The 25,636-nt window shown below is 45.9% G+C and overlaps 1 protein-coding gene across 1 annotated transcript in view; it reads right to left on the minus strand.

The window, feature by feature from the left end:
- Nucleotides 1-11,188: 11,188 nt before the first annotated feature.
- LRRTM4 (leucine rich repeat transmembrane neuronal 4) overlaps nucleotides 11,189-25,636 on the minus strand; it is a 190,183-nt gene continuing 175,735 nt past the window's right edge. The window contains exon 3 of the mRNA XM_062510461.1: nucleotides 11,189-11,410. Coding sequence (XP_062366445.1) covers nucleotides 11,189-11,410 — 222 coding nt within the window. The remainder of the gene's footprint in view (nucleotides 11,411-25,636) is intronic.

A 25,636-nucleotide genomic window follows, 5' to 3' on the forward strand; every position in this document is an offset into this window, starting at 1 on the left:
ACTGATCAAGGAGCTCATTATATAAAAAAATACATCTATATAAATTATTGGGGTTTAAAAACAATCTCCACTCGATGGTGTTGCCAACCAGCTTTTCTTAAAGGGTTTTCTGCATTTTGAAGAATGAGACCAGGGCTACACAAATCCTCCTCAAAAATTCTCAGATTAAAACCAGGTTTACAAAAATCCCACCTGAAAATTCCCACCAACAAATCTGGGATAAACGAATCCTCCTCAAAAATTCTCAGATTAAAACCAGGTTTACAAAAATCCCACCTGAAAATTCCCACCAACAAATCTGGGATAAACGAATCCTCCTCAAAAATTCTCAGATTAAAACCAGGTTTACAAAAATCCCACCTGAAAATTCCCATCAACAAATCTGGGATAAACGAATCCTCCTCAAAAATTCTCAGATTAAAACCAGGTTTACAAAAATCCCGCCTGAAAATTCCCACCAACAAATCTGGGATAAACGAATCCTCCTCAAAAATTCTCAGATTAAAACCAGGTTTACAAAAATCCCACCTGAAAATTCCCACCAACAAATCTGGGATAAATGAATCCTCCTCAAAAATTCTCAGATTAAAACCAGGTTTACAAAAATCCCACCTGAAAATTCCCACCAACAAATCTGGGATAAACGAATCCTCCTCAAAAATTCTCAGATTAAAACCAGGTTTACAAAAATCCCACCTGAAAATTCCCACCAACAAATCTGGGATAAACGAATCCTCCTCAAAAATTCTCAGATTAAAACCAGGTTTACAAAAATCCCACCTGAAAATTCCCACCAACAAATCTGGGATAAACGAATCCTCCTCAAAAATTCTCAGATTAAAACCAGGTTTACAAAAATCCCACCTGAAAATTCCCACCAACAAATCTGGGATAAACGAATCCTCCTCAAAAATTCTCAGATTAAAACCAGGTTTACAAAAATCCCACCTGAAAATTCCCACCAACAAATCTGGGATAAACGAATCCTCCTCAAAAATTCTCAGATTAAAACCAGGTTTACAAAAATCCCACCTGAAAATTCCCACCAACAAATCTGGGATAAACACCCCCCCCCCCCAAAAAAAAAAAAAAAAAAAATTCCCCAAACAAAGCAGGGTTGAAAATCTGCCAGAATTCTGTGTGCTGGTCATGCAAACAAATTTCTGAAGTTTTCCATGGATGCTCCCCACATAATTTAACTCTGGGAAAGTGAGGCAGTGAGTGCTGAAGAGGCAGAACTTGGAGGGAAAAGCACTTAAAACTTGATGGATTTAACCTCTGGAAGAAGAAAATGGAGGATAACTGGAGTTTATAGCACAAATCCTCTGCTCTGGGTCTTTCCACCCCTCCCAGTCCATCTCTGTTTTTCCCAACAAAGTGTTTCCAGCCACTGGCACAGGGTAGGTTCAGGATCCACCTGATCCCAGCCTTGCTCCCTGTGGAATCACCGCACCTACACCACCTTCCAAAGATGCTGGAGAAGGATTTCCCTCACCTAGGAAGTCAAAAACTGTTAAAAATACAGCTTTGCATTCACGCAGCCTCATCCCAGCCCTGCTCCTGCCCAGCCTGGCCAGCTCTGCCCTGGCTGCTGCCCAAAATCCGCTCTGTGCATCAAAATCAGCAGAAGCATCGCATAAAAATGGAGGGCCAGCTTTTAAAAACCACCCTGAAGGGTTCAAAAAAAACGAGCAGAGCTGGCACTTGATGACAGGATTTATGGGCAGGGTGGGATTTGCTCAAATGCTGGACTCGGAGGCCTTTTCCAGCCTTAATGATGCAATGATAAGGTTCCTGCTGGGGTGAAAACTCACATCCCTCTTTTAACCTTATCCCAAAATACAACTGGTGTAAAGGCCCTCTGGACATGAGGCCAATGAGAGGTTTTTTTCCTTTGCTGCCAGCAGCTTTCCCCCCTAAACTTCCACCCTTTATTTCCCACGCCCTAACTGGTTGCTAAATTCAGACCTGTGCCTGTATTTCTCTGCACTTCTGGAGCTATAAACTGATTTTCTACCTGATGGGCACAGACAGAAATTCCCTGAACGTGGGGCTGGAGATCTGAGCAGCTCCAACCTTAACAAGGTGTTCCCAGCACCAGGTCCTGTGCAGCTCTAACGAGCAGCCCTTTATCATCTCAATCAATTAATTTAACTCTGAGCCTTCAGATGCTGCAGCACAGACTTGTTTTACTTCATCTACATCTCTATCGACCTGTCTGTCATTTACATTATTTATCAAAGCCTGGCAGAGCCGTGCAGAGCTCCACCAAAAACCTGTTAAAACAACCAGGCCCTGCCCAGACAAGCTGCTCTTTTAGAGATACAAGGTTTGACATGAGGGGAAGGGCAGGCGTGGTGCTGGACACCACAAACTCTGTTTTTCACTGTAATACACTGATCATCTCAGGGCTGAGGTCAGGGATGCTGAGGAGGAAGGGATGGCTCCCTGCGGTGCTTCCTGGAGCTTTCCCAGCTTTTAAACTCATTTCCTTGCCTGAAATACCTGACATTTCCTGGGGGTGCTGCCCAGGGCTATCATGGAAGGTTTGCTCTCTGTGGTTATTGCAGCAGGAGGCTGAACAGGCACAGCAATCACAGCAACCCCCTGGGTTGGGTTTCCACCGAGGCCTGAAGGTTTTCTACAAATCCCACCCAAAAAATTCCCACAAATCCCACCTGAAAATCACCTAAAGCAAAGCACGGCTACACAAAATCCCCTTTTTCAGAGGCATTTCATTTTGGTGCAATTATTAACTAAAACCTTTAACTAAATGGCAATAAAATATTAATTCCCTGACCCTCACCCAAAGATCCTGGAGTGAGCGTCCAGGTGTGTTGCTTTCTACTCTGGTATCCTTGATAGCAGCTGATGTATTTTAATTTATTTATCCATCTTCACCAGGGCATTACCACATCTCTAAATGTTTCCATCACCCATCAAATAAAAGCTAAACCCACTTTAAGTAACTTTAATAACTTCTTCAGCCTTAAGAAACCTGCATAAAAACAGTAAGTAGAGAGGCATGCACATTTTGTGATGCCCAATTAGTAAAAGTTATTTTCATTTCCGCAGTTCTAAACCCAGCTCCAGTTTGAACTTTAATGAGTTTAAGCACCAAGAGCCCTCATGCTGATCCACTGGACCAGAATGAAATTCAAGCACTACTTCAAAACTTATTTGCTTAGAGAAATATAAACCAGGAGGCATTTGCATCTCACCAGGGGCAATGTCAGTTCCTTAAAGATTCACATCTCCTCATTTTAGTTGATTTTAGGAAAAGGAGGTGACCAGAGACCCCCAGGAAGAGCAAGGAGCTCCAGAGGAAAGGATTCAACCACTAAGCCAAGCCTAGAACCTCTCATCTGGGTCTTTAAAAAGCTGCTGCAAATTTGGGGTGTTTTTTTTAAATCAATGTAAAAGCCCTTTGGTGAGGCAACTTTAAACTCTCTTTTAAAAATATTTTGATAATCCAGTTTCTACAGAATGTTTTCTAAGATCTCCAATGTGCCCCAGAAAGAACAGGATGAGCTTAAACCATTACCAGCTTTCCAGAGGGCTCAGGACCCCTGTGAAATCCACTCTGAGGGTTCATGTGTTCTTGAAAATTTGGTGTTTGCAGCTCTTTTGAATCATGGACAGATTGGAGAGAGCCCAGAGGAGGCCCCAGGATGATCAGAGGGATGGAGGAAAGGCTGGGAGGGTTGGGATCGTTCACCTGGAGAGGAGAAGCTTTGGGCTGACCTCACTGTGGCCTTCAAGGACCTGATGGAGCTGCAGGAAACACGGAGAGGGAAAATTTCCAAGGGGTGGAGTGCCAGGAGACAGGGAATGGATTCCCATTGCCAGAGGGCAAGATTAAGTGGGATATTAGGAAGGAATTCCTGGCTGTGAGGATGTGAGGGGCTGGGATGGAATTCCCAGAGGAGCTGTGGCTGCCCCTGGATCCCTGGAAGTGTCCAAGGCCAGGTTGGGATAACCTGGGACAGTGAGAGGTGTCCCTGCCATAGAAGGGGTGGCACTGGGTGGGATTTAAGTTCCTTCCAACCCAAATCATTCCAGGATTTTATTATTGCTGCGGGATCAAGAGGAAGCAGCATCCCTGGTTTTCATGGCCAGTCTCAAACCAGAAGCACCAAAGTCTGACATTTGAGCGATAAAAATCATAATTTTTTTGTGTTTTTCCTATGCATATGCCCAAACCCTGATCCCAAATGGGTGGGCAGATATTCCATTCAGGAATGTCCCGTGCCTGGAAAGATGTGGGAGTTCCTCATTAGTCTTGATCTATAATTTGGGACCGTGGGAGGTGTCCCTGCCATGGCAGGGGTGGCGCTGGATGATTTGAGGTCCTTCCAACCCAAACCATTCCAGGATTCCTTGATTTAATCTTGCAGGGAGAGGAGAGGGAGGGAACAGCTTATTCCTGGAGACACTCAGGGATATCCTGCCCATCCCAATCCTTCTCCAAAGAGTCTTCAAGGAAGATGAACAAACGAGGGACACATCCAGCTCTGGACAGGACAGAACCAGGACTGAGAACATCCAGGCCTGGCCCCATCCTGAGCAGGAATTCCAGCCTGAGTAGGAATTCCAGCCCCTTGAGCCTGGGGCTGGAGAGAAAGTGAACTGTAAATCATTCCCAAGGCACTTGCAGATAAAGCCTAAACTAATTAATATCAGAATTATTGATGCACAGCAAATATTTTGCAACAAATTTATCTGAAACTCTGCCACCACTTCCCATTTCCCAGCATTGATTTATAAATCATTGAACAAACAGTGGCATGTCCAATAAATACTTTATGAATGTTTGCCAGCCATTTATCTTACATAATGTGATATAAATACATTGCAAATACCACAATGTTTGAGGAGACTGTTTATAAATTGCAACTTGAATATCATCAACAGTTTATTGGAGTGTTGCTCCCCATGTCCAACACAAGGAATTTGAAAGAGATTTTTCTAACCCAGGCCGTTCTATGATTTTATGACAAGATTTTATGATGTATTTTGCTCTAAGTTATTGTGACCACATTTTCTATCCCGGCAGAACACTGACATCACTGTATTTGCCAACCTGCCCTCTCTTTCAACCCTGAATCCCAGGAGGATTTGGGAGGAAAATGCTTTCTTTTCCCTCCTTCATCAGCCTCTCAAGATGCCCTGGATCCTGCTGTTCTGAGCACAACCTTTTAGCAAGGAGAGCCCTCCAGAGCACTGGGGAGCCCGAGGCGCTGATTGAAAGTCACGAGCTGCTGGAGTTTGTGCCTTATCAACTTGATTTTCCTCTGCCTTTTTAATACACAGAATATCACTGGGGGGTAGCAGGGGAGGGGGGCAGGCTCAGAGGACTGGTTTGACTTTGTCACAGATTTCTGTTGTCACTGAGATCAAGCTTGCAAGGAGCTGGGTTTAATCTGAGAATCACAGAATCACCAGGTTGGAAGAGACCTTCAAGATCAAGTCCAGCCCAGCCCTAGCACCTCAACTAACCCATGGCACCCAGTGCCACATCCAGGGTTTATTTAAACACATCCAGGGGTGGGGACTGCACCACCTCCTCAGGCAGACAATTCCAGTACTTCATCCCTCTTTCTGTAAAGTCTTTTTCCTAACATCCCAGCTAAATTCCCTTTGCATCTGAAGACTGTGTCCTCCCGCTCTGTCAGTTGTTGCCTGGAGAGACAGGGCTGGGCCTTGAAAAGCTCCCACTTGTAGCCAGGGAGGAATGAAAAGGTTCAGTGTATTTCAGAAGGCTCCCAATAAAGCAGAGGCTCCACACAGGTGACCCCTGAGCTCCTGCAATGCCACTGCTCCACCTTTTTTCCTCAGTGTCCACAGGAAGGGCACAGGGACGGGATCTGCTCCCTGGCCAGGTGGCACCTGCATCTCACCTGGGTGAGAGGAGGTCACTCCTGAATTACTCTAGGCTGCCTTGCAGATGCTGCTGCTGAGTTTGGAATTGCTCCCTTCCTTTCCTGTGCAGCTCTAGATAAATCCTGGAAGGAAAAAAAAATACAGAAATTAGTAAAAGAAGCACGAACAAATTTGGCAGTTTAATTGTGGCTGTTTAGAGAGCTTAGAGTTTGTCTTACCTGTAGTTCAGTCCTACAGCATTAAATTATATAAAGACATTGCTCAATTAATTGTTAAACTCAAATTATTAATGGAATCACAGGATGCTGGAATAGTTTGGGTTGGGAGGGAACTTAAATCCCACCCAGTGCCACCCCTGCCATGGCAGGGACACCTCCCACTGTCCCAGGTTATTCCAACCTGGCCTGGGACATTTCCAGGGATCCAGGGGAAGCCACAGCTCCTCTGGGAATTCCACCCCAGCCCCTCCCACCCTCACAGCCAGGAATTCCTTCCCAATATCCCACCTAACCCTGCCCTCTGGCAATGGGAATCCATTCCCTGTCTCCTGTCCCTCCATCCCTCATGAATCATCTCTCTCTATCCTGGAAGGTGCCATTAAGTGACCCTGGAGTTTCTCTTCTCCAGGCTGGACCAATCCCAAAGAATTCCCTGCGTCCCAAAGGCACTGGAGCCCCTCCTGCAGCAGGCAGTGGTGGTCCCCATCTGCAGCTCCCTGGAAGCTCTGGAAGTGCTGAGGGAGCAGCGGGAGCTCAGGGGGAGAGAACCCAGCCTCAGACCCCGTTTGGCTTTTACCAGCCTGGGATCTGTCCCTGCACGGCCGTGCCAGGGCTGGGATGTGTCCCCTGGCTCCAGCAAGGACTGACAGCATTCCCTGCTGGGCCTGATTTATTTGCAGCTGCCCATGCTTTATGAAATCCCAGCAGCAGGGCCCCAAGGCCAGGAATGGGCACTAAGTGCTGCCGGAGTAACTGCACAGAGCTAATGAGGGATGTTTGGTGTTTCACTCCTCTTGGGGCTCAGCTCTGCTGTGAATTCAAGTTTCTTTATTGAGATTTTCTGTTTAACTCTTTTACAGAATGGGGTCAGGCTGGGGTTGTTTTAATCAGGGAATCGTGGAACGATTTGGGTTGGAAAGGAGCTGAAAAATCTGTTTCCAAAGGCTTGCAGGGACACCTGCCACTGTCCCAGGTTGCTCCAAACCCCATCCAACCTCCAGGACACTTCCAGCCACAGCTTCTCCCCCAAAGGGGCTGCTTTATTCTTATTTTTAATCTATTCCCTTTATCATATTGATAATGACACTTTTTAAAATCAAGATAATCAAGCTCATCTCCCAGCAATGAGCAGGATCTCTGGGGGTCAAAACATTTTTTGCTCTGCCCTGAGGAGTGGGTGGTGAGTCCCTGAAATCTGCTTTCCTCCATTTTCTGGGGACCATGAAAAGATTTTAATTTCTGCCCTCCAACAAGCTCCAACTCCAAGTCAGTCTGAGCCTTCTTTATTGCTCTCACTCTTATGAGGAAGGCATTAATATCAGACAGGTAATTTATTTTTCTTAATTTAAAGCAAGGTTCCAGCTTGATGGACTCGCAGCCCCACCAACCCCCCTTCCTTTCTACAGCTTTAAAAAAGTGACAAGTGACATTTAAAGGAGCCAAAACCACCTAAAAATTAATAACTTTCAATACACACTACATTAGAGCCTTAAATCTTCATGCAGCTTGAAAATATCTATAAAAGCACTAGATTTGCCATGGCCAACGTGCCAAATTCCTTCAGGGACTTTTTCCAGTGGGGAGTCAGGATGAAATTGTGTTTATCAATCTTCGGAACACTTGCAATTCATTACTGAAAAGGGCAGCTTATTCCAGAAGATTTTTAAAATCTCATAGCAAAATACTGCCAGCCTTGGAAATGACTCGGGGCAGGAGAAGTGCTGGGACAGGCTCTGGGATACAGATCCCACCCCAGCATTCCCAGGCCAGGGGAATTTCAGTGCCCCATGGACATTTGCAAGGTGATTATGAGTGAGGGAGAAAAGCAGCATCTGATTTCCCCCAACATCTTTGAGAATCTCTTATGGGCACCCATCAGTTGTTGGGGTTTTTTTGCAGAGCATGAAGTTCACAGCTTTGGTTTGAAGCTCATCAGCTCTTCTGGGGGCTCTGTGACCTCCCAGATGCCACCAAAGCCACCCTTCAATAATGAGGTCCCTTAAGTAATGCTCCTTTTGCTGTTTGCTGGGAGAGGAATACCTGGGAGCACCATCCAAGCTGAATTGTTAATTTCTAGGTCTTACCTGGAGATCTGTTGAATTTCTCCATCCTCCCTTGCAGAGCAGCCACTTCCCTCATCAGAATTGTGTGAAGAGGAGGAGGACATTGCCTAAGGAGAGTTTGGTCTGAAGCTGAAGGTACAACAGAATCACGTGAATCCAGGAACTGAGACTTTGAAAAGAACACAGCAAATATAAAATTCATAACAAAAGGCTGGGGATCAACACATTAATCTTGGCTTTTGGCACTACGGCTGAAGAGCAAATTTTATATAAATTTATTTGGCTTTAATTGCAGGCAGGGGAGTTAAAATTTTAATTTTTGTAAAATCTGGAGGACCACATCAGCTTGTAAAGAGCTTTTTTGATCTGATCACCTGAGCTCAGCCCAATGGCTTCTGCTTCGATCCAAAGCAATCCAGGACACAAAATTTTGGCTCTTCCAGACCTTTAGCACTCAAGGAAGGTTTAACTTCATGCCTTCAACTCATTCTTGGAGCATTTTCTCCTTAATTATTAAGGATCCAAACAGAAGTTATGAGCTTCTTACCCAAACTGGCATCAGGGTATAAATAGAGGAAACTCAGCAACATTTCAGGCAGAAAACCATGAATTTACCCAGAGATTGTGCCCACAGGAGTTTATTTTGTTCCCACAATTCCCACTAATTGCCAAGAAAATCTGTAATCTAATGTCAGTTCCACACATCCTCCAAATCAATGCTAAAATTAGGTTATTTTGAAAAAAAGAAATAAAAGAGGGGAAGTTTGTTTAATTTTACCTTGTCTTTCAGAAGCTTTTCCCAGAGCACAGGGGGAAGTTGCAGTCAAGACAATTATAAACGGAATTAAAAAATAAACAATTTATTCTAGCAGGTGGGGGGGGATTAAAGAAAAAAAATACCAAGACAAGAAATAATTCTGGGTGACATTTCCTTCCCTGGTCCTGGCAGATGCAGAACAATCCTCTCAAAAATCACACCAGGATTATACAATGATCCTTACAATAAAAATATTTCCATTCTTATCTTTCAGGAGCCCCTTTGGATATTTATTGGAATACATCCTCCTGCTGGAGCTGCCAGGAATGGGTGGGAGCTCCTCCATTTTCAGCTGCATGGGTCAGTGTTTTAAATTCCATTTGAAAAGAACTCGTGTTTGGAACAGCATTTTCCCTCCATCCATGGGACTGCCAAGGCTGACAGATCTCAGGAGATCTCATCTGGACACTCCTCACCCAGATTTTCACTCGATTTTCTTTTCATTTCCTGCCCAACACTTAATTTTAAATGCATTACCTTCCACGTATCAGGTTCACTCCGTGTGTCCTGCCTAGCCCAGCACATCCATCCCCATCCTTCCTTGCCTTCCAGGGAAAAATAAATCAGTGTTCCAGGTGAGAAACACAGGAGGCAGTAGAATATTGTATCTGTGAGACAGCACTCAGCACTTGCAGGAATTCATTAAGCCTTGTGGCCAGGATTTCTCTTAACACAGCCAAATAAATAACTGAAATAATCACCAAATTCATTCTGTCCTAAACTTTGTCAATGTGTTCTCCCCCCTCCAGATAAAACCTCATCCCTTGTGTTCCAATCTGAGTTGGTTTAGCTCCAGCTCAGGTTTGCAGATGAAAAACCTCCCTTCTGATTAACCCCCCAACTTTTAGTTAAAAAAAAGTTGTTTACTCTCTCTTCCCCTCCCCCAACCCCCAAACCACCTCTTTTTTTAGACAAACCAAATAAATTGAGCTTCTCCAGACTCAGGTTTTTTTAAATTCAGAACAATTCCTTGATTTACTTCCAAGATGGGGGAAACAGTGCCCAGCTTTGTCCCCTCTCTCCATGGGATCCCCATGTCACACACCCAGAGAAATCAAACAGTAGCTTGGCTGTGGTGTCCCAACCACAAAATAATATGTTTATTTTTTTTCCACCACTTTTTTTTTGTTTGTTGTTGTCATTTTATTGATAAAAACTACACAAAAACTAACTGATCATAATAATTAATTAAAAAAAAATCCAAACAAAACCAAAACCCAAACCAAAAAACAACATTACACATTCTGCTGTGTTTTGGAAATTGTGTCAGCCAGTGAGTTGCACTAAATTCTCTTAAAAAGATTTTCCTTCTGATCCGTTTCAAGCACTTCACTTCCATTTTGGTTCCCAAATGTCCATGAATTTTGCTTAAGCTCCACTGGCCTGGAAATCTGAGTTGTGACTCCGTTGCAGTATCTCCCCCCTTTTTTTTTTTAGAGCCCGAAAAGGAATTAGAGTGTCAACAATGAAGCACAATGAAGATAAAAAATCAAAAGCCCCCTCCATAGTGTACAGCCTGTGTCTTAAATGTACATGCACCCGAGTTTCTTTGTTTCTGCTGCATCAATCGCCAAGGTCCTTTTGGTTCAACATAAGCTTTAATGCCCATGTCTGAAGGTTGAAATATTAACGCTTGACCACTTAAAAAACAACCAAACTCAAAAAACAATCCCAACAAAAAAAAAAAAAAACAACCCCCCAAAAGGAAAGAAAAAATATAGAGCTATCTTTTGTTGGTTTAAAAAGAACAAAAATAGTCAACGGATCTTTGTAATAAACACTTAATAAGGGAACATGGCTGACCCTCCCCAGAGCCTCGCCCTCCCCACCCCCTTTATTTTTACCTGTGGTTCTCCTTCCCTGGAACCGTGCAATGTAGAAAAATCAAATATACAAACAAAACTCTTAATCCATCCCTTTATGTAGCTAGAGTGAAATCTATTTGTTGCTGCTGTCGTTGCTGTCGTTCTTTTTAATAAGAACTCGACAATCTCTCTCTTTAATATTTACATCGAGGAATTTGTTTGAAAGTTTAAAGCAAAGAAAAATCCTGGAGTTCTCCGCGGGCGCTTTCCGCACGCCGGCGTTCCATCCCCTGCCCTCGGAACGTTGGCCGCTGGAACGGTGGGGTTCGAGCGCCTTGCCTGGCCTCTCCCCCGACGAAAGGTCCCTCCCTGCCAGAGCTGTCCCCCGCAGGTGGCCCCACGTTAGTTGGGTATTCTCTCGATGTAGATGGCGGGCGCGGCGGAGCGCGCGATGGTGGCGATGAAACTGTGGTCCCGGCCCAGGTCCAGGTTGGAGGTCTCCGCCGGCTCCCGGGACACCGTCTCGTAGCCCTTGTTCACGTGGAGAGGCTTGTGGGCCTGGCAGTAGCCGATCACGGGCTGGTCGTAGCTGTAGTAGGGTAAAGTCTTCATGTGGTGAGGGACCTGCGCCAAAAACGGGACCAAAGAACAGCAAACGTCAGCACCGGGCTGAGCCTCGTGTTTGTGCAGCAGCATCAGAAATTCCAACGTGGCCTCAATCCCCCGGGATCAACCCACAGCAGAAACCCCTGAGAGTTCCCAGCTCCCTGCAGCACGCTCAGGTACCTCTGGAGCAGCGCTGCCAGGCTGGGAGAGCTGCAGGTGCTCAGCCTGGAGGAGGAAATGCTCCAGGGGGATCTTAGAGCCCCTTCCAGTGCCTCAAGGGGCTGATAAGAAGGAGAGAGAGGGACCTTTTTATATGAATAGTGGTTTTACACTGCCAGAGGGCACAGTTAGGTGGGATATTGGGAAGGAATTGCTCCCTGTGAGGATGTGCTGGGCTGGGATGGAATTCCCAGAGGAGTTGTGGCTGCCCCTGGATTCCTGGAAGTGCCCAAGGCCAGGTTGGAGCACCCTGAGATATTGGAAGGTGTCCCTGGCCATGGCAGGGATGGAATGGGATTGTTTTAAGGTCCCTTCCCATCCCGAACCATTCCAGGAATCCATGATCTGTGCCCCCAGTCCTGGATGGATCTCCCACCTGGCAGTGCTGGAGACAAAGCAGAAGGACCTGCCCTCCCTCCCTCCCTCCCTCCCTCTCCTGGGTTTGTGGGCAGATGTTCAAACTGCTCAGATCTGACTCTTTTGGATGACCCGGCTCTGAAAAACAAACCGAGGGGTTTGTAAACCCAGCAGCTTCCAAAACCTGTCCCCTTTTCCCAGTGCCTGGAAAGGTGCTGAGTGTTTCCAGGACCAGCCTGGGAATGTCAAAGGCAGAGCCAGCTGGCAGCAGGGGTGGTGCCAGCACAGCTGGAACAGGGGTTTATTCCTTGGTGCCAGCACAGCTGGAACATCTGTTTATTGCTTCCAGGACAAAGCTGCTCACCCAAGGTCACGATTCCCCGCGTTCTTTATCTTCCAACCTCCCCAAGACAAACACTGTCAAAGCAGCTCCACTGCTGCTCACCAGAGCTGAGCACATCCACACCTTGTACAAATGTATTTCCAAACCCTGCCAGATCCATCCTGAATCCCAACTCTTCGTTATGTAAATCCTCAGAAACTGCCAGCCCCCCATCTGCTTTTTTCTTTCTTTTTTTTCTCCCCCCTTCCATAAATATTCTACGCTTGCAAATGTTAATCCTACGACTAAATATGATTTATGGCACAACATCAGATACAAATCTTTGCAGATAATTTTATCATCTGCAAGAGATGAGCTGATCAAGTCGAAAGAAATATGCTCTGAGGGAGAAAAACACATGCAGCGGGAGAGAGAGAGGCGAGAGTTGATTCTAACGCTGCCAGCAAACCTGAGCTCATTATAGCTGGAGATATCCTACACATAATCCAATCTTGGAACAAATGCCTTTTGATTTTCCAGGCTGAACTTTAAGTGAAGACCACAGAGCTAATTTCTCCCAAATTTTCATTGCTCGGTGCACTTCATCCCAAAGAAGCATGGAAAAAGCAAAGGCATTGAGGCTAATTGGGAAGTTTTGCAGGGTCAGAGTTCCTCTTGATGTGGATCCCCTGCAGAACACTGGAGGGATCCCAAAATCATTCCAATAGCTGGAATTCAGCTGAAAATATGATGTGACATGCCAGCTGAGTGGCAGGGATGTGGAGGGCTGTGGAATTTGATAGGACAGCTGTGCTCACTTGTGGATTCACAAGAACCCAGATCTCCCCTGGACAGAGCAATATCTGTGCCAGTCCCTGCCAGGGCTGAGTTTGGTCTCAGCTTTAAGGCAGCTCTTTATGATTCCATAAAAGCCAAGGACTGTTTGTGTTCTGGAGAGCTGAGGGATGGAGGTCCTGGATCAGCAGCAATAACACACAGCCCATTAAGCACCTGAGGCCTGGCTGTAAGCTCCAAATGGGAGTCAGAGGGACCAGGATTTCCACAACATCTCTAAAAAGTGATAAACGCTGGGTTTCCCAGCCCTTTTTCCAGTGACTTTATAGAATCTCCTGCTAATTTTCACTTCCAAGGTCTGTGCACATATAAATCACAGCAGTAAGGGTCGCTGGGTGGAGAGAGGGTGGATATTCTTTATCAGTGTAAAAAATAAAACAAAACAGATGTATCAGGTTAATTTGTGGTTAAATAAAATCAGGATGTTGCAGGTCAATTTGTAGAGCGTTTTTAGGATAATGAGGGCTTCTCAAGCCTGGCCCTTGCACTGCTCTTCCTCTCCCTCTTTTGGGGCCTGGATTTCACTAAGGGAAATTAAAGAAATAATTGTGTCGAATGTGAGAAGCTTTGTCCTCCAGTAAAGACTGAAGACAGAGATGCCACTAGCCCCTTCTACCCCTGACAGCCCTTGGGATGCCTCTGGAACCAAGAAAACCACCACAAGAGCAATTCAAACCTTCCTGGTCAAAGGGAGGACACCAGGACTGTCCCACAAAGAGTCCTATCCTTCCCTGGAAAATAACTTTGCATTTGCAGGAAGACACAAGGGCTCGGTTTTTATTTACACTGAGGTGACTGTAGGTGACACCTGAGTCCCACAAAAGCTTTTCCAGGACACAGCCTTACCTGTGGAAACTGCTGTGAATGTGGGGACAATTGTGCCAGCACTCATCCAGTAAAATGATGGAAAACACTGATGATGCTGTTCACTCTACACAAAGCTGTTACTATTCTATTTTTACAGATTCAGAGATCAACAAAACACATTCCAATTCACCTAAGTTGCAGAGAATTAATTTTAGAAGTGTTTCTCTTCTAGGTTCTAAGGTAATTTTTTTTCCCACTCCTGCTATGGAACTAATACCTGAGACACTCAGATGTGACCTTGCACAAGTCATTTTATGAGCTGGAAAATGAGAAGCTTCAGTCCTGCCCCTGCTCGTCCTTGGAGTCTGGAGCTCTTTGAGGTGAGGGCTGTTTGTGCAGGGACTGAAACAACCCAGCTGTGACCTGAGCTGGGCCTTTTCAGCTGCTTTGGCCTCTAAGAAACAAAAAAATAAAAAGCAGATCCAATTCCAGTCAAATAAAAAAATCCAGACAAATAAATACAGCCCTGGGTTTGTGTCCTCAAGCACTGGGATGGATGGTGGTGGTGTCCCCATTCCTGGAGGGATTTTACAAGGAATCATGGAATGGTTTGTGTTGAAATGGATCTTAAATCCCATCCAGTGCCACCCCTGCCATGGGCAGGGACATGTCCCACTGTCCCAGGGTGTTCCAAGCCCTGGCCTTTGACACTTCCAGGGATGGGGCAGTCACAGCTTCTCTGAAATCCTTCATCTCTTCACAGCATTTTCTGAAAAATTTCTATTTAATTTTTCTCTTTTCATTTCCATTTTAATTTCTAAAACCAGCACTGCCCAGTTCTTACCTGAAGTACTAAAAGTTTTTGTAGCAGGAAAACATAAACCAGCATAAGAGTGAGCTCCAAAGTCACGGACAGGCAATGAACGTTTAGGGTTTAGCCCACGTGTGGCACAACTCTTTGTCCATCCTTCCCTGGGAGGGTGGTGAGGGGCTGGGATGGAATTCCCAGAGGAGCTGTGGCTGCCCCTGGATCCCTGGAAATGTCCAAGGCCAGGTTGGAGCACCTGGGACAGTGTGAGGTGCTGGCACTAAATGGGCTTTGAGGTCCCTTCCAACCCAAACCATTCCATGATGATTTTATTGTTCTATCCAAAATTGCAAACAGCTAATTAAGCCAAGCCTGGAGTTGTTCCCCTGTGAGAGCTGGGAGGGTTCAGTGGGCTTTGGGCTCTAGGCCTGGATTATTTTCCCATTACTGACTTCTCAAGCCCACACCCCACAAATCTCCACTCTAAACATATTGAATGTTGCATCCAAGCAGCCACACACTTGAAACAGAGCTCCTTTTACAAGCACAATTTACATAAATCCCCAGCCAGGAGAGGAAGACAAAAGATTTAGCAGTGGGAATTTAAGGAACGCAAATCCTCCTTGTCAAAGTCCAAGTGACACTGGAGAGGTTCCAGCTCAGCAGCTTTGCTGGAGCACAAGTGCTCCCCTCAAAACCTGCTGGAGAAGCTGGAGCTACCCAAAATTCAGGGAGATTCTGCATGAGAATGATGTCTCCCTGAAATTCAGGGAGATTTTGGCCTTCATTGAAAAGGTGCTACCCCAAATTCGTGGAGACTCTGGCCTTCATGAAAAAGGTGTTTTCCAACCTGCCCTGCCCACTCTTCCTCTGACAGCCGCCACTGATGTTCAGCTCAACCTTCAGACATCCAAACATGCAAATGCAGGTACCCGCATTGCGATCTGGATTCTTTGTCTTTTATGTTTCTTTGATACTGCACTGAATTCTATCAGTTTTACTTAAGTTGAAAATGCCTGGGAGTTAATTAGCTGTGATTACCACACAAGAAAGTAAGTTCTATTAAAAATAATCAGAGTTTAGAATTCAGCATGGACTTTCATTTTTTTTTTGTAGGTGCAGCCATCAAAACCTAGCTTTTAAACCAAACATCCATAAAAATCCTTATCCTGGAACTCGGAAAGCTCAGCAGCAGGGATGCAGCATTGCCATATTCCCACTGGAATCAGGGAGCTTTCAGGGATTTGGACTGGGGTCTGGGTGACCTCATTTCCAGAGTGTTTTTCTCTCTCTCTCTCACCTCTTCTGTGTTCAACACTCTCACACATTCTTAATTCCTTGCTCTGCCTCCCAACAGGACACCTCAGACAAGCTGGAATCCAGCCCAACATGATCTCTAGGATGTGACACCTCCCTACCAAGTAATTCCAGGAGGGAATACCACGTTCTGTGCCCAACTGCAGCTCCTGCTCCAGGTACTTCCCTCTGTGCTCACAGCAGCCTCACTGCAGTGCAAACTCCTCGGGGATCAGGCAGAGATGAACTCTCTGCCTCACCCAGAATCACTTCAGCCAGATGAAATCACCCATCTCAGGTTGAAACAATTCCCTGGTGTTTGTTAAATCAAAATTTGGCCGCCCAGGTTTTGGGAACAGGTCTATTCTGTGCTGGAAATACGATGAGTTTGTTCTTTATGCTCATTTTGGAAGACAGATCCCTCACCATCAGTCATCCTGCAGAGCAGGATGTCTTTGTGGAACCTCAGGAAAGGCTGTGGATGTCTGGGTGACTCACTGCCAGAATTCCCAACAGGAGACAGGGATGTAATCTATGGAAGGACTGGCAAGCCCAGCACTCTCTGGGGAGAAGTTTGGATGGAGTGGAGTTTATTTTATCCCTGAAAGGAGATGGTGCAAAGGCTCACACCGTCACAGGAACCTCAGACAAATGACTGCTCCAGAAAGAGCCTAAAATCCGGATCCTGACAGGGAAAATGATGCATTTTTGAGTCCCAGACTGTCTCAGCTGCCTCAGTCTGGACACCTTGGCTTCATCCAGGCACTGTTTAGACACTGCAAAGGTTCAAACCCTTCAGTTGTGGTGCCTCTGTTTTCAAAGAGGAGGAACATCTTGGTTTGAAAACTCAACACCTGCCCTTTCCCTCCTGCTCGAGGCTGACAGGAGACAACCAGCCCTGCCCTACAGGGGACACATTTCCCTTTTAAAACAATAAAAACTCAGCATGAATATTCTCTGGTAGTTGAACATCATCTGGTAATCTCTGATCCAGGTAAGATGATTCCCGTGGAAGTGCTTGCCCAGTTAATGATTACATGAATTAATTACAAGCAACTTCAGGAGTTGTCCATATGCAGTGGAAACTCGGAGTTACAAAATGTGGAAGCGATGTTTTCTCATTAGCACTAATATTTAGTCTCAGAGCACCATGACTTCATTGGTGAATTAGCATCAGAGCTGTTGATAAATCAAATTCAGAGTTCATTTCCAAGCCGATCATAATTTAGAGTAAAAATAAGCAAGATGTTCTGTGGTGGCGCGGCGATTAGCGGAGCATGCGGCTTCACCTCAGAGACAGATTGATTGGGCACATTAGGCAGACAGAGCTGGGATAAACAATTCCAGCGCATTTCACGCCACTGAAAAATCACAGGCAACGGCCCTGGAACATCCCTTTGGAGGCAGCACAGAAAAATATCCCTATTCAGGAAAATGCCCCATCAAACATTCCCATCAAACCCGTTCCGAGGGACAAACGCAGGCGCTGAGCTTGGTGCTGAAATATGAGCAGGTCTGTGTGTTCTGCTTCCACTTGGAACAAACACAAAAGTGCCTGGCTGCTTTTTGGAACATTCCTTTTGTTCTGTAATCCATGTTTCCTCAGGTAATTCTCATATTGATTATGTAAAAAACAAACAAACAAACAAACAAACAAACAAACAAACAAAACCCTCATTTATTAGAACATTTAGGCACCTGGGCGTTCCCATGCTCAGCTCTGAGGAGGGTTTTTGAGCTCTGCTGTCACTGAGCTGGTCCCTGTGACATCTGAGCAGCTCAGGAAATCTGCCAGCTGCAGTTTTGCAGTTTTAGGTGAAGGTCTTCAAGCTCCTTAATTAGCCCAGGATTTCTGAGAGTTGCAGATCCCACTGGGAGCTCCACTGGGTTGGTTCCCTCATTAGGCACAAAGCATGGAGCAGGAGCCTTTGGGTAGCTGGGATTGGATGTGTAATTCCCACAGTCAATCTCCTGCAATTTCACCTCCAATTTACTTCCCACTGCAGACAGAATCCATGGCTGGGCCTTCTCTCTCTTCTTTCCTCCCAAGCCACATCCATGGTCTTTGCAGCTGCCCCTGGGATTGTGGGAGGAGGCGGCAGGAGGCTGGAGGAAAGGTCCCATGGGGCATTGAGCCACGGCCCCAAAATCAGGAGTTCCAGAAGAAACATCAACTGTCAGTTTTCTCCAGGAAATTCAGGACAACCTGCTGAACATCCACCAAGGGCTGGTGTTCCATGGGGATGGAGCAGTTCCTGATCAGTTTTATGGGAACGAGGCAGTTCCTGATCTATTCCATGGGGATGGGGCAGTTCCTGATCAGTTTTACAGGAATGAGGCAGTTCCTGATCTATTCCACGGGGATGATGCAGTTCCTGATCAGTTTTATGGGAACGAGGCAGTTCCTGATCTATTCCATGGGGATGGGGCAGTTCCTGATCAGTTTTACAGGAATGAGGCAGTTCCTGATCTATTCCACGGGGATGATGCAGTTCCTGATCAGTTTTATGGGAACGAGGCAGTTCCTGACCCATTCCACAGGGATGAGGCACCTCCTGACCTGTTTTATGGGAATGAGGCAGTTCCTGATCTCTTAAGTACTTGTGCAGACACAAAAAAACTGGAAGATAAATCCAAGTGTTGTACAGAATTATTTTTTGTTTTAAAAAGCCCATCTTTTCCTGGGATTCCATTCTCTGCCGGCTATTTTCCATTGTCTTACTCTTATTTCCACTGCAATAATTCTACAAATGGATCCCACAATCATCCTGAGTATCCATTGCTGCCCAGTGCTGCCCCTGGATCTCTGGAAGTATCCAAGACCAGGTTGGATGGGGCTTGGAGCACCCCGGGGTAGGGGAAGGTGTCCCTGCCCATGGCAGGGGGTTGGAATGTGATGATTTTAAGGTCCCTTCCTACCCAAACCATTCCATGATTCTGTGATTCCATATCCCACCCTAAGCTCCACTCAGACTTGGATCCTGCCAGTCCAAGTATTAAATCAAGGTGTTTGGAATCAAGCCTGAAATATTTTGCAGGATGATGGGGCTGGGCATAGTAGGATGGCTTCTTCAATGCATGGAATGGAAAACTTCCCCTTATAAAAATCTAAACTGGAGATAATTTTTATTTTTTGGGGTTTTTTTAGGGTTTTTTTGTTGTTTTTTAGTTTGTTTTTGTTTTTGGTCTGTCTCAGATCATGTCCTAGTGTCAGTGGAAATTTGGAGCTTAAATTCTACAAAATCATCATTAAATCTTGTTCAATTCCTGTATTTCTGTGTGAATGGGATCCCAAAATTGGCACGGACTGACAAAAGAGAGATCTCAGTATGGAAAATGTAGAGAAACAACAGACAAGAGACACGGGACAAAGGTGCTGCAGCCCCCAGCTCCTTCTTCAGGCCCTATTAAAGGTCTGTTTGTAGTTCATAAAAAGCCAGCTGATCATCAATAACTACAGGAATTAAACAAACATCATTGTGTTAGACTGTGGAGGCCCACAGGCCTGGCACAGCTCTGCCCGAAGCCTTGCCCTGGAGGGATTTCCCTTGGATAGAATGTCCCTCGGATGGGCTGTCCCTGGGATGGGATGTCCCTTGGATAGGATGTCCCTTGGATGGGCTGTGATTTGCTGATCACAACCCTCCTGGAAGGATGCTCCTTAGGTTGGCGCCTTTTTTTATCACACTGGTCTATCCCCAGAGGCTTCAGTGATCCCATGCCCTAGTACCATGCCCTAGTACCCATGTTAATCCTTTGTAACCCATTGCTCTTTCCCCCTTGGTACCACCCTTGCTTTCCCTCATAAAAACCACAGTTTTCCCCCCATAAAAACCCCAGTTTTCCCCCCAGTTCTTCAGGGGGAGCTGTTGTCCCTGGCCCCTTTCAGAGACCTGCTGGATAATAAAGGAATCTCTGTGGAATCACCATACAATGCTTTTGTTTCTCTGTCCCTGGGACGGCCTTGCAAGCAGAGCTGAAATCACAGAGAGCTGAAATGACTGAGAGCTGAAATGACTGAGAGCTGAGATCACTGAGAGATGAAATCACTGAGATGAAATCACTGAGCTGAAATCACTGAGAGATGAAATTACTGAGAGATGAAATCACTGAGCTGAAATCACTGAGAGCTGAAATTACTGAGAGATGAAATCACTGAGCTGAAATCACTGAGAGCTGAAATTACTGAGAGATGAAATCACTGAGCTGAAATCACTGAGAGCTGAGATCACTGAGAGATGAAATCACTGAGCTGAAATCACTGAGAACTGAAATTACTGAGAGATGAAATCACTGAGCTGAAATCACTGAGAGCTGAAATCACTGAGATGAAATCACTGAGATGAAATCACTGAGAGATGAAATTACTGAGAGATGAAATCACTGAGCTGAAATCACTGAGCTGAACACTGAGAGATGAAATCACTGAGAGCTGAAATCACTGAGAGCTGAAATCACTGAGAGATGAAATCACTGAGAGATGAAATCACTGAGAGCTGAAATCACTGAGAGCTGAGATCACTGAGAGCTGAGATCACTGAGAGATGAAATCACTCAGCTGAAATCACTGAGCTGAAATCACTGAGAGATGAAATCACTGAGAGCTGAAATCACTGAGAACTGAAATTACTGAGAGCTGAAATCACTGAGATGAAATCACTGAGAGCTGAAATTACTGAGAGATGAAATCACTGAGCTGAAATCACTGAGAGCTGAGATCACTGAGAGATGAAATCACTGAGAGCTGAAATCACTGAGAGCTGAAATCACTGAGAGATGAAATCACTGAGCTGAAATCACTGAGAGATGAAATCACTGAGAGCTGAAATCACTGAGAACTGAAATTACTGAGAGCTGAAATCACTGAGATGAAATCACTGAGCTGAAATCACTGAGAGCTGAAATTACTGAGAGATGAAATCACTGAGAATTGATCACTTGGGGCCACAGGCCACTGCTTGCTGAGGTTTATCCAGTGGCTAAGGGACCTGCCAGAAGACCACCCAAGAAGGCAGCCCCTTACAGGACCCTTTCTCTGGGAAGGTTGGCGAATTCCCGGGTTGGAGCATGGGGTCTCCATGGACCCCGCTAGCAGCCAACATCAGATGTGATTTGAGGTATATTAACCTAAGAATTTGCACATCTTGATAATAAGCAATTTGTCAATTTAGTACAAACTGAATTAAAATACAGCTATTAATTTCTAATTTGAGATGAAAGTATTCACCGACTTTTAAACCATCTGCAGGCCAGACTGGGAGCACCAAAGACAGAATTTTATGATTTATTGGGTCACCCTTGCTGAGCACGTTCCAGGTTTTAAAGCCCTGGAACATCACCCTGACAGTTCCACTGACATTGTGAACTGGATTTGAAGCTTTCCTTGCCTTCCCTACAGATAAATACCTAATCCTTCTCTCCAATCACACAAATGCCTTCTGCTTTAAAGCAGAACCTCTCCATGGACTCTTTAACTGAGTGTGTTTTTCTAGAGATCAGGAGAAAAATCATCCACACCCCACTGCTCCCTCTATGGGCAGATTTGATCTTTCAATCAGGAAATGAAAAGGTTTCCCTAAAGGAAACTCCCAGAAAGAAGAAAAAGCCTTATAAGCCTTGTTATTGTTCCTTGGGCAAAATATTTCTTTTAAATGGCTTGATCTGGTTTTTATGGCGTGTCTGGCTCCTGACGAAAAGCCCCACTGATGGAAAAACTCAGCATGAGATGCACGGGAACTTTTGATTTTGTGCCGTGGAGGGCTGATCAAATAAACAATCTTATCTAGATACTCTAATTACAAAGCCATTAATAATTGCTTTGAGTGCAGTTGGGATCATTTCTTATGGAAGTCGATAGGGATGGAAGCCAGGGGGTCAAACGAAGCCTGGGGACAGCAATGAGTCCCTCAAACATGGTGCAGTCCCTTGGAGTAGTTCCTTATCCACAGGTAAAAGAAACTCTCCATATCCTTGAGTGTCCAGATACACAGACCTTCCGAAATTGAAGCCAACTCAGCATTTATTTAGACACTTAAAGCTCTTTTTTCCCCCAGAAATCTGTGCTCCCCATTCATGGCAGAGCTGCAGACCCAAGTGAGTTTGAACTCAACCTCTCAGGCCAAGCCAAAGGTGCCTCCAGCCCAAGGGACCACAAAGAAAGAGCAGAGAAGGTGTCAAGAATCCCATAATGATTCCCCCAGGGCGTTCTCCTGACGTCTAACACTCCCAGTTTGCTGAATTCCTGCCATTTCAGCCCCAAAATTCCATGGTATTCCAGAGCCTGAAGCATCCACATGTCTGGGGCCAGAGCATCATGTCGGGAATGGGGCACATTCTCCAAAAAAAGGAATTATGGCAATAAAGGAAAAGGTGCTGTTGCTCTTCCATGCGGTGATCCAAAAGATGGCAACCTGCTCCCTCCATTACTCCCAACAAATAAATCCAGGATTTAATAGGAACATCTGATAATGTTGCTGCCACCGTGACAGATGAAGGCACCACAGAATGAGTGGAATAAGTCTCTGTCTCATATTCAAACACTGCTTTTCATTAGATCTGCCCAGAATTGATGGGCTGCAAAAGAGCACTCCAGGAATTGATGGCTTCTCCAAAGGTTTTTAAATACTGTTTCAAGTTGTGCATTGATCCTGTACTTCAAGAGAACAAAACTGTGTTTCCTAAAGCAGGGGGAACATTACTCAAATTGTACAATATTTTGGCCCGAAGACATAAGAAGGTATAAACAAGGCACGTCACGACTGGTGATTAAACCCACACCAGTGTGAGAAGAAAGGGATAAAAGAAATGGGAAATTCTCCATCACTGTTATCCATTTACCCTAGACCCTAAAGGTTTTGGCTGTAGTCAGGTAAGTCTCAACCCATTTTGATTTAAAAAAATGCTTAGAACCACATTTGTAATTGGCACATTTTGTAGTTGGCACATTTGTAATTGGTACAATTCCATTTAATATGGCAATATTAAAAATACAAATAATATCCAGACCCTGCACTTCCACCAAAATATAAGAGGACAAAATCCTCCTCTGAATTTGAAAATCAATGCTCAGTGCTGGCCTAAGAGAGTAGATAATTTGGGTTTTTTTCAGTCATTTCAAGAGGTTGTTCTTTGCATAAAATGGGTGTCAAAGGAAGGAATGAGGAGGAAAAATGAGAGAGATGCTCCCGCTGCTGTTTCACCTGAGCTGGGGCTCGGCTGGGCTGCAGCAGCCTGTCCACACCTGCAGCTGCTGAAACTCAGAAGGAGAATCACGAAAAGCCTCATGAGTGGGTACTGAGCACAGCCCAAGGAATTATTCATTTCTGCAGAGGAAACAGGGAGAGAAATTCCCTCACGAGGGTGAGAATCCAGAAGCTGCCAGCACTCCCGACTCCTCGGACATGGGAGGGAGCTCCTGTTTGTACTGGAGGTCCCAGCAGGGTTCCATTTCTGGGAAATCCCAAGGTTTTAATTTCCTCCACCGTCTCCCAGCAGGGGAATTAGTGAGGTGGCACCAACATGAATCCAGGAGCAGAATTCTTTCTCCTCCTGGCTGTGTCACTTCCATCAGCCGTGAGAAAAACGCAGCCCCCTCCGGTTTCCGAAGGGCACCAAGGGTTACTCATCCATGGGACTCACACAGGGGTGAGGGTTTGTGTCACCACCACCGGCAGCCAAAGGAAGGAACAATCCCTGCCTCTGGCAGCACCAGGAGCTGAGCTGGAGCAGGGCAGAGACAGAGGGAAATGATTATTTTATGTTGAGGGAGGGAAATAAGGGAGGCAGGAAGGTGCCTGGCGGGGGTGGCACTGCCAGGGACAGAGGCTGCAGGCTCTGGGCTCAGGGCTACCTGAGGGCAGTGGCTCAAAGTCAACAGAGAGCTTGGAGAAGCTGGAGCACATCCTGACCCCGGGAGCAAACCCATTCCCAGCTCCAAACCCACAGAACACAAACTCTGCTGGGAAAGGAAAGGAATTCCTCATTCATTTAAGGGTCACGCGGCTCAGCCCATTGAGGGGTGATGCTGCTCAGCCCAGCAGAGGAATTCCTCTTCCACTGGAGGTGATCCTGCTCAGCCCAGCAGCTCGAGGAAAAGCCACCTCCCTGCACCTCCGAGGCTCCCTGGCTGCCCAAAACCAGAGATACTCCTGGTAGTTACAGATGCATAGCTCACCCTCAATCCTCTGTGTCAAAATGAGATGCTGCAGAGTCAAACGAGGAGTCCAAGCTCCTAAAAATCCCTGAGATCCTTGGATATGGAATGCTACAACTCCATGTGTTGCTAAAGCCTCTCTTCACCGTGACAGAGCAAGCGTTCTGCCACTGCTCATCTCTGCCAGGCAGAGCAGGGAGGCGACAGCAGCATCGTTACCGTGCTCCAAACACTCCCGGAATGGCAAGCAGGGAGGGCAGGAGGGGCAGGGCAGGGGCTCAATCACACCCTCAAAAAAAATTAATCACAAACAGGGCTTTGTGCTTCAGTCACGTTCCGCAAAATCTTCGGGTATCAGAGATCAAGGGAGCAGAAAATGAATGTGAGAGTGTCCAGCATTGCAGGCAAGGACATTCCCCAGTGAGAGAATTCTCTGCTAATACTCTACAATAAACAAATTACTTTTTCATCCATCTAGGCAAGTGTGCAGAGGAATCATCGGTAGAGGCATTTCAGAATCCCTGAGAAAACTGGAACAGAGGTGGTGGGGCATATCCTGGGCTTAGCAATCTTTGCTGCTACAGAACTGAGCGAGTCCATTCAATTATTACATGAAACAATGGGAATTATTAGTGAGCAACCGTAGTTTAGGGACACTTTTAAAGCAGAAAGGAATGTGTGGATGGCATTAAAGGACTCCCAAACCAAACAGAAACCCTGAGAAACCAATTGGTAAAGCAGGCACTGTATGACAGGAGAGGAGAGCACTGAAACACCAGAAATTAAAGTTTAATAATCAACCCTAAGACAACTCTGCTATTACAGAAGCTGTGGCTGCCCCTGGATCCCTGGAAGAATCTGAGGCTGAGCTGGATGGGGCTTGGAGCAGCCTGGGGTAGGGGAAGGTGATCCTGTCCATGGCAGGGGGTGGGACTGGGTGGGAAAAAAGGCACCATCCCACCCAAACCTGACTCCATGAAATCTCAGCGAACTGGCACAGAAAACACACGGCCAAGATGGTGAAGATGCAAAACCAAAGATGCTCCGAGTTGTGTGTTCTTCATGGAGAGGGAAAGCAAAAAATCCGAATTTCTCAGTCCTCCTGCAGCCAGCCACTCGGGACACTGGTCCAGGACAGAACATCCTCAGGTGTCAGAATCCCTCTGGAACACCAGGCAGGAGCCAAAACTGCCCTTAGCACAGCGGGATGGGTGAATCCAAGCCGAAACCTGGGAATATCTCTGGAAACCAGAGCTCAGACACATGCAGACACGAAGTGCTCTCCCCGCACAGCTGAGCACTCTTGGATGCAGCCAGGAGAGGGCTGTAGAGCACCTGGGCTGTGGAACAGCTCTCTGCTCAAGCCGTGCAGGCTCCAGGGTTTCAGGGAAACCAAACAAATCTGTCTCGTTCCCAACCCGAAGCGAG

Source organism: Cinclus cinclus, chromosome 29, assembly GCF_963662255.1.
Source record: "Cinclus cinclus chromosome 29, bCinCin1.1, whole genome shotgun sequence".
Classification (NCBI taxonomy): Eukaryota; Metazoa; Chordata; class Aves; order Passeriformes; family Cinclidae; genus Cinclus; species Cinclus cinclus.